The sequence below is a fragment of the Papaver somniferum genome, chromosome 1 (assembly GCF_003573695.1).
Source record: "Papaver somniferum cultivar HN1 chromosome 1, ASM357369v1, whole genome shotgun sequence".
NCBI lineage: Eukaryota > Viridiplantae > Streptophyta > Magnoliopsida > Ranunculales > Papaveraceae > Papaver > Papaver somniferum.
The window spans coordinates 218,347,430-218,356,918 of NC_039358.1; the positions used below are offsets into that span (position 1 = coordinate 218,347,430).

The 9,489-nt window shown below is 37.5% G+C and overlaps 1 protein-coding gene, 1 non-coding gene and 1 pseudogene across 2 annotated transcripts; 1 reads left to right on the forward strand and 2 right to left on the reverse strand.

Moving 5' to 3' along the window:
- Positions 1-6,264: 6,264 nt before the first annotated feature.
- Positions 6,265-6,836, reverse strand: LOC113360379 (annotated as a pseudogene).
- Positions 6,837-7,477: 641 nt separating this feature from the next.
- TRNAD-GUC lies at positions 7,478-7,549 on the forward strand. Its single transcript has one exon. It is a non-coding gene; the product is annotated as a tRNA-Asp (tRNA).
- A 484-nt stretch (positions 7,550-8,033) lies between these two features.
- LOC113360385 (F-box protein PP2-B10-like) lies at positions 8,034-9,091 on the reverse strand. Its single transcript, XM_026603898.1, has 2 exons — positions 8,291-9,091; positions 8,034-8,198 (listed from the first exon to the last, which is right to left on the reverse strand). Exons 1-2 carry the CDS (start codon positions 9,089-9,091, stop codon positions 8,034-8,036), a joined length of 966 nt encoding a protein of 321 aa, XP_026459683.1.
- Between the last annotated feature and the right edge of the window lie 398 nt (positions 9,092-9,489).

Here is a 9,489-nt window from a genome sequence, read left to right on the forward strand (position 1 = left end):
TCGAAGTTCATGATGGTTTCTGTGAGTTGAATGCGTGACTGCGCCACCTTGTGATAGCGGTGAGGCCTTGGGTATCAAAGCTCCACTGAGCTTCCCTCGCCTCAATTCAACTTACTTTGACTCGGATTGATTGCCGAGGGGTTTGCTTAAATTGTAACGAATTCCCTTTCGAAGGATTAGAAGCTGGTCTAGAAACAATCTAAGTGGAGCCATCATGCTTTTTGTTTTCTAGAAATCAGTAGGTTTTATTTGGTCGAGTCATCCTTGTTTGTGATTGTATAGAATTCCCTTGTAATTAAGAATGTCGAACTGGTATGACAGAAGCCAATACAATGAGTATCAATATGAATTTGAATATGGACATCATCATTTTTATGACCATGGTGGGAATAATAGTTGGGAATGCCAACCTTTTCAAGGTTATGGTTCATACCATGGTGAGACCAATTATTATCCACACGCGAATTGGTCTTACGAGCAAGAAAATCAAGAACACTATAGTACTGGTTATTCGTTTTTGGAAACTAGTCCTGATTATGATATTTATGAACCTGTTCCATCTTTAGAAGAGACCCAACAACGGATTGAAAGGACGTATAAACGTTTAGTTGCAATGAATAGTTCAAAAGAAGAGTGTACACGATATTCTGAGATGATAAACGAGAGTGGTGAACGTATAAGTGTTATGCTCAGTGAAATTCAGGCACGTGTAGAGGCAGAAAATGAACAGTTGGCTAATGCTGCTCGAAATAATCTAAATTTCCAAAATAGGGTTTCTAATTCTACCCTTGATATCAATAGTGAATATTTGCCTAATTTAGAGGACGAGGCTAGAATAAAAGAAACTACTTATTTAGATAAGGTTCAATCATCTTTGTACTATTATGATGATGAGGATAGTAGTAATGAAGAATCTAAAATATGTAGGAATCCAATTGAGCTTTATAATGATTATATTATTTCTAGTTCAAATCCAAATAATTTTTATGATTATTCACCTATTCAAAAGGACGAGGATTTGATTAGGGATACCACCGTTTTAGACGATGTAGTTTTTCCTTTTGATTACGAAGCCGATAGTGGTTTAGAGGAACGGGTTTATTCCGAAAATGCTGTTTTAGAGTCTAGCGACTTAGAAACAATAGTATTAGATGAAGAAGATATACCCGTATAGATGAGTAAAGATGCACTACCTGATAATAAATTAGAAGAATCAATTGACCATTTTCAAGAATCTAATGATCCAGAAATTAGGAAGATTGTAACTAGTCTATATAGAGACACTGAAAACTATAAGTTTGGGGGTGATTATCACCTTCCTAGTGCCTTACCTTTAACTCTCAGAAAGTCCCTTCACTTAGGACTTGATATCTCTGCCTCGACAATTTTACAAGATTACCTTCATACTCGTTTTCCCGAACCTAATGATGTCCAGGAAGAAGTTCAATCGTTAGAAACCCATCCTCTGGTTGATGTGGTTTGCCCAGGCTATGATCCCCAGATTGACTTTGTTTTCCCACCAAATAGTTTTCTTCCAACTGTGGGAACGTTTATATTCCAAATGTGTCGAATATTAAGTGAGACTAAACCTAAATGCTTTAGGAAATTAAAATCGACACATTTGCTTAAGAATGACCACTACTCTCATTGTGGTCAATTATGTAAGTCAAATCTTATTGACTTAGAGGATCCTCAGTTATTTAGGTTATTATTGTGCGCTTCTAAGATCATATTTGAGTTTTTCCAGACTCTAAGACCTAATGATTCGGATCCCACCTATGAAGAAACGCAGCCAATGAAAATTTTCTATTTAGACCCTTTCATAGAACCTGAACCTGAACCACAATTAGATATAAATTTCTTAATCAGGAAACTTAAGTAAGGGCATGCTAGTCTTGTTCACTTTCTTGGTTCATTGCAGTTTCCTTTGGTCAGCTCTATTTAGTTTTGAAGACCCACAGTTATTTCGACTGTTACTTTATGGTTCGGGTTGAATAATCCTTTCCTAAGTCCTGCTGAAGATTTTAAACTTAGCACTTCTTGGGAGGTATCCCATGCTCATGCAACACGGTAATATCTTTCCTTAACTCTTTCGCTTCAAATGGTAACAATTTCTCCTTGTTCATGCTTTTAGTTTCATCTTTAGAACATTGAGGACAATGTTAGATTTAAATTTGGGGGTATGAGAGAAACTTTTTAGTTGCAATTATTAAACTCCAGAGCCTAGAAAGTTATGCCTATTAAGGTTTGCACTAACCAATCTAAGTGGATGGGAACATATTGGTTATAGGAGTTGAGGAACCAATCTGATTAGATAGAAACATCGAAAGAGTCTATTCATAAAAGCACAGAGCTCAGGTGTTAGAAATAACATGATAGTTGCACCATATCTCGTTGAGTCCTTTTCATTTTTTTTTTCATTTTAAACTATGTTTCTCTAAGTGATTAGGTGAGGCACACGATTCAAGTTGTTACCACTGTTAGGGTGAATTAGAGTGACTGAGTTACTAAAAAAAAAAAAAGACCGGACCAGTTAGACCAATCAGAATAAGTATTAACACTTGGATAGCAATATGCGTGTGTTCTCCCTGTTTCCGTCGCCTAAGCAAGCGTGGAATGCAGGACCCGTGGGAACTATCGTGTAATCTGCTGACAAGAAGCATGCGCTTGGATCAAAAAAATCTATTCATGCCGTTAAGTTAAAAAAAAAAGGTTATTGTTCTGTGTAGTCAACTGCTGGTTCCCTTGTATTTGTCAGTTTGTTGATCTAGATTTAAGTTATTGACCATTGGTTCCCTTGTATATGGCAGTTGTGTTGATATTAGTCAGACCGGTATCTCAGTCCATTAGGATAGGTTCATTCTGGCAGTGGCCTTCAGACAGATATGTGAAACATCGATCATTTGGTTAACATCAAAACCATCTATATTTTTCTATTTCCATCTCCTTTTTCTATTCATATGATTAGTTTGACTCCGAATATGATGTCCATAGTGCAACTATCTGAGTAGAGCTCTGTCACTTTATATGAATTTTAGTATGCTTGAGTGTAAACTCGTGCACAACAATTGGAATTTCGCATCAGGGTACTTCCTCCTGTAGTCAGTGATTGTAAGCCAACCAAGGAGATTCTTTAGTGCCTTCCAAGGTTCGACATAGATAGCTAGGGTCTGGAGTAATGGTTTTGTGGGTACACCTCTGGTAAACCCTCCCGAGATTAACTCGGTTTTATTTATTTTTTATTAGTTTTGCTCGAGGACTAGCAAATAATAAGTTTGTGTGTATTTGATAGACACATTTATGTGTCTATTTTGTTCCCAATGTTCTGTATTGTTAGACTCGATTAAATACTTATTGTGTTATTTTATGTTTTTGTAGATGTTTTTGGAAAAATAAGCTCTTGCGGCGAAATTGGCTCGAAAAGTGGTGTTTTACACCCTAGGATAGAGTACTAAAGACACCCCAGAAATGCACCGGAGGAACCCAGAAAAATTACTAAAGGCGCCCCAAGGGACATGCGTTATTCGGACTCCAGCAACGGATAAGGGGGAGACCGCTGGATAAGGGGTGACCTTCTTCACAAATTCAAAAAAATATTTTGGCGGGAAAATATTTGCTCTTCACTGGCAGATTTTCTCGATTGCATTTGGACGTGATTTTGTGCGATTCAATCGCTGAAAATTTGTGGAAACATGTAATATATCATAAAAGAGCTGGTATGGGTGATTGTTTCGACTGAATTTGGCTGGATAATCACGTGGAAGAAATCATGGCAACACGGGTTTGAAAATGATATTCACGGATTTCAGCAAGTTTGATGTGTGCTGCTCGTGTTTGGATGACACTTAGTCATTGAAGATGCGTGTAGAAGATAAATAAGTGAGTATCAGAAGCTGTTTACGCGTTGAGAATCATTTCAGGGAAGAAAATATTTTCTTTTAACACCGAGTAATGGAGGATCATGGAGAGTTAATGAACGTTATTTCTTGTCGCTGTTGGGTATAAATAGGTTCCCTGGGTGTCCTAGAAGGGTTGTCGAGAGTTGGAGGTCGAGAGGATAGCTCAGGAGCAAGAAATCACGAGTTGATCAAACTCTGTTTCTGCTGCTGCTGATGATGAAGAACACCAAGAACACGAAGAATAGACTAACACAGACAGTCGTTAATAAAAAGTGTCTAAGACGCACACCGGAGGGTCGCAGTGCAGTCTCAACATCAGCAACATCTGTCTCTTATCGGTCTTTTTGTGACCCTTCTTTGGGTTGTACATTCACTGTTTCACTCATTTTTATCATTCTAATCAACTTTTGAGCAACAAACATGTATTTTGAGCAAGTGATTAATATGAGAAGCTAAATCCAAACACTGGGACGATGGATGGATCCCTATTTCACGCATGTGGTAATTTTAATAATTCTTTTTATGACTTTTGCACTTGTTTTTAATTGATTTATGGTTCGAATTAATTAGTTATCATTTTATTTGATGGGTCATGCTTGCTTAAATGTTTGATGTTCCATGCTTACAATTTATGACTAATATTTTGAGAATCTATATTGGCAAAGAATAAGAGTCCATATTTTTAATATTTGAGCTATAATTGCATGAAATTATTATTTGAATCACATGAATGGAATTTGGTGAAATTCTTAGTCCCAGTACCTCTCACCATTGTTAATATTTTTTTGTATATAATTTTATCAAACCTTTAAATTTAATCTTCACAAATCTTTGAGTTCGAATCCTATTTACTACAATCACAATCAAAAATCAATATCAGTGTCTCCAACTTATTTTTGGAATTTGCGTTGCTAAATCCATAACCAACAGTTTGTATTTTTGCAAAGATGATTCATTTGTACTATATGTACCTTCTATTTGGCGAATTACCAGCTTTGAATCACTATTTATTCGTGCATTTTCTATTTTCATTTTGATTGCTAGTCTTAGCGCATGCACAAATGCCTCATACTCAGTCTCATTATCTGTGGATGCAAATTCCAATATGAATGAGTAAGCCATTCGCGCTCATGTTGGTAAAATGAATACAATAACAATACCATTCCCTTCTCCATTGGATGACCCATCTACTAATATTTCACATCTATTTGAACTCCGATCAGTTAATAAGTCTTTAAGATTCCCATGGTCTTCATCCACATCCATCATTTCTTCTACATATTCATCTTCTTCTAATGGAAACTCTGCGAGAAACTCTGCGAGAACTTGAGACTTTGGTGAAGATAAAATATGATAACCAATTTCATAATTTCCTAACTGTGCATTCCACCTTTCAACTCTCCCTGATCTTTTTGAATTCTTCATTGTTGGTTCAATTGGTACCTTCGTTGAGTTTGAAAGTAAATGCAAAGCTTGAATGATGCATACACCAATGCGAGAATTAGCTTTTTAATCTTTGAGTAATTTTTCTCTGCTGAGTTGTATGTTTTACTTATGTAATATATTGGTTTTTGTATCCCCCATCCGAGCGTAACAATACTGCACCTAATGCATGCGATGTTGATGCTAAATAAAGTAGCAATTCTTCTCCTGGTTTGGCCTTTTGCATAATGGATAAATTCACCAAATAATTTTTTATGCTCTGCAATGCTTTATCACATTCTTCCGTCCATTCAAATTTGGCCCCCTTCTTTAATATGTTAAAAAAGTGTTTACACTTGTCCGAAGATCGTGAGATAAATCTTCCCAACGAAGCTATCAATCCATTTAACTTTTGAACATCTTTCACTGTTGCAGGAGGTGGCATATCTCTAATTGCTTGTACTTTTTCGGGATCAACCTCTATTCCCTTCTTGGACACTATGTAACCCAAGAATTTCCCAGATGATACACCAAACACACATTTTTCTGGATTCACCTTGATATTGAATTTTCGCATCTGTTCAAAGATTTCTCGCAAATCATCAACATGATCCTTCGCCTCTTTACTCTTAATTAACATGTCGTCGACATAGACCTCTAATGTTTTATGTATCCACTTTTCAAATACTTTTTCCACCATTCTTTGATATGTCGCACCTGCATTCTTCAACCCAAATGGCATTTTCGTATAACAGTATAAACCTCTTGGTGCGAAGAAAGCAGTATGTTCTTGATCTTCTTCATCCAAATGAATTTGATTATAACCTTTATATCCATCCAAAGGAATTTGAACGATAATATACCCGATATAAAGTCGTACCAGTGTATCGGTCCTGGCCGAGATAAACCGATATCCGATATTAACTACATTGGTCTCTCCTTGCTACACACTACTGTTACCACCAGCTCTTCCAACGACTTCGACTCTGGCCTTGATAGGTTGGAATTCAAATCCATAAACAACAGGTTCATTGAACTTTAGCACAAGGTAAGCTGCATTTAAGGTTTTTGGTGATAGCAGCCGGGTTTCGAGCTTCCCGTGGATATCAAGCCAGCACACCCATTCCAGTTCGGCCACATCAGCAAACCTGGAGCCAGGGTAACCTCGCCAACGCCAGTAGCGAGAATCGTTTCCCCAAGCAATTCCAAGCTCCTTTGCTCCAAGCATGATACATTTCTTTCCACTAGATTTTTCCAACTGAAAGCTCTTAAGACCACCATCAATGAGAAGTGGGTAATCACAAAGTCGATAATATAACTCTTTCTTAGATGGGGCAGCAGCTAGCCATAAAGGTAATTTTGCTTTAGAGATGATCTCTTGATAATCTGGCGGCAGAAATTTCTCCCAGAGAGCATCTGAATCAGCAGCAGATTTAAAAAGAGTTGAAACTACGCATCTGCAGGCGATGTTAAAGATAGGATGTCAGATATACATCCTTCTGGTAGTCTTTCCATATTGTTAATATCTGATCCTTCCCTATCTAGATTGTTTCTGCAAAAGAAAAGAAAAAGAAGAAGTTAACATCACCGCCCCAATAAAAATTCACCAGCACCGGCAAATTTCTAAATTCATGTCTAAAAGCCTAAAAAACTCAACAATATTTTTACCACAATTTATGTTTACAAGTTTGCAACCATCATAGGCTAATGGTAGTACTATAAGAGTTTATCCGACAGCCAAAAAGTATGACTAATCAAGGGGGTTTCAGTTTCATACTATCCCATCTAATTAGCATGGGATGTGGTATTACATGAAGATTATGATGCACCTAAGAAAAAATAAATTTCTAACAGTAAAACAAAGGAGTAGTGTGATACCAACCAAGCCAAGTAGAAGATTTAAGCAAACACTTGAAATTTAAGGAATCAGAAATTACCAACCACCGATTTCAGGGATGAAGAAGATCCAAAGATTCGAAACTCCTGCAGAGAGATTGACAACCTAGAACCAGGGTTCGTATATATGTGTGTGTGTGTTAGACATGCCCATGTCTTCTCTCGTAGATTCCGTGTCAGGCGCTGCTTCACTTTTGGTAAGTGAGTCGGTTACAACTAGTTGTTTACATTATTCGTTTTGTTCGGTACAGAACAACGAAGTCGTTGTAGTATAGTGGTAAGTATTCCCGCCTGTCACGCGGGTGACCCGGGTTCGATCCCCGGCAACGGCGTTTTTTTTTTTTTTTTTTTGCATTTTATGTTATGTTATGGCAATGGCTGCTCTTAACTACGTGCATCTTGTTTTAGTAATTGCAATTCTTGTTGGTGTTATTGCAGCTCGAACTGATGGAGCCACTGCTAAAATCTTATGGTTTCATATCTTCTAAGTGCCACACACATAGGATTTCCATATACTTGGCCGATTAGCAAATATTTGTAATTGATCATTTTTTTTGTGGGAAAGTGATTGATTATTGATCCTTAATGAAGATGTTGCAAGAAACAGTGAGCATAGTTTAAATCAGTACGTTTGGCAAAGAGACCAAGTACATGCTGCACATAGCTAAGGATCAAGAAAATCAGTATTTGGCAAAGAAATATTTTGTTTTCAGTTTTATGATTGTTCTTCGACTATCTATAATTTAAATACATACTGAAATTTTAGTGTGCATCTTTTTATTCCAACTCTTGATAAGTTTTAGCTTCCAAATTTTGTCAGGCGAACTCTATTGATTCCATTGTTCCAGCAGATGCAATCTTTGCACAAGAAGTCGAAACTGCAGCAAGATCAGTTGATGCCATCTGACTGGACAAAAAAGTATCTTCTTCTGTTTTAGTAATTGATCTTATATCAACTTTTAAAATTTCTAATTTCAAGTTCTTAAAGTATAAATATAAAAATTGTAGTGGTATATGAACCTTCTTTTGTCAATCCTTAGAATAAAATCACAAAGAATTTTTAGGGGTTTTACGGAATTTGTATGCCCACCTTGGACAACAAGGCCACGCTTGGTTCCTAACCTCTCAGTCTCAAGCACAGACATATGCACCTCTCCACCCTCGTCGTTCTCTTCTTCTAATTCTTCGTTGTAGAAATGACCCATCTCAACCTCCATCCAACCATCTCCTCTCTCCCGTGCAAAATGTTCACCCCCCTCACCGTTGGGATCCAAGTAGATAAGTATCTCCTCGCTACACACACTACTATTACCACCAGCCCTTCCGACGACCTCGACTCTGGCCTTTACAGTTTGGTTACTAAAACCGTATGCCCTTTCCTTAAACTTCAGCACAAGGTAAGCTGCATATAAGGTCTTTGGTGATAGCAATCTGGTATCAAGCTTCCCACGGATATCAAACCAGCATACCCATTGAAGTTCGGCCACCTCAGGAAACCTGGATCCAGGGTAACCTTCCCAACGCCAGTGGTTAGGATTGTCTCCCCAAGCAATTCCAAGCTCCTTTGCTCCAAGCATGAAACATTTCTTTCCACTAGATTTTTCCAACTGAAAGGTCTTAAGACCACCATCAATGAGAAGTGGGTTATCGGATAGGCGATAAAATAAGCCTTTCTTAGATAGTGCAGCTGATGGAAAAGGATGCAATGCTCTAGAAATGATGTCTTGATAATCGGCCGGTAGAAATCTCTCCCAGAGAGCATCCGAATCAGCTGCAGATTTAAAAAGAGTTGAAACCAGACTAGACCGACACACATCTGCAGGTGATGTTAGAGATAGGATGTCAGATATACATCCTTCTGGTAGTCTTTCCATATTGTTAATTTATTTCTAGTTCAAGTGCCACTTGTAGTCGAGATACCTGACTCCCATTATTTTAATGAAGCTATAAGATTTCAATTTTGCAAAGTTATATTTCCTCATTCTGGAGCATTTCAGTCAAGTTATGTAAGCTATGAAAATCATTTCTGCACCAATCATAACCACATGTATTGGATCAAATGTTGAATAAGCAAGCACATAACATCCGCAGAAGTACAATTAATAAATTTTACTCTACCATAATGCCGTAAGGTCGGTACTGCAAAATTGCCAACTGAAGGCTTTAGGCCCATAGCAATACAGTTTCCAGATTTTAGTCTACTTTAATGTCGTAACTTCGGTACTGCTGAATTACCAAATGAAGGCTTTAGGCCTATAGCAGTACAATTTCT

Coding starts and splice junctions, on each gene's coding strand:
- LOC113360385 (XM_026603898.1), bottom strand. CDS start 9,091: ATGGAAAGACTACCAGAAGGATGTATATCTGACATCCTATCTCTAACA. Junction 8,199..8,290: donor AAGGTGGGCATACAAATTCC/GTAAAACCCCTA, acceptor TTATACTTTAAG/AACTTGAAATTAGAAATTTT.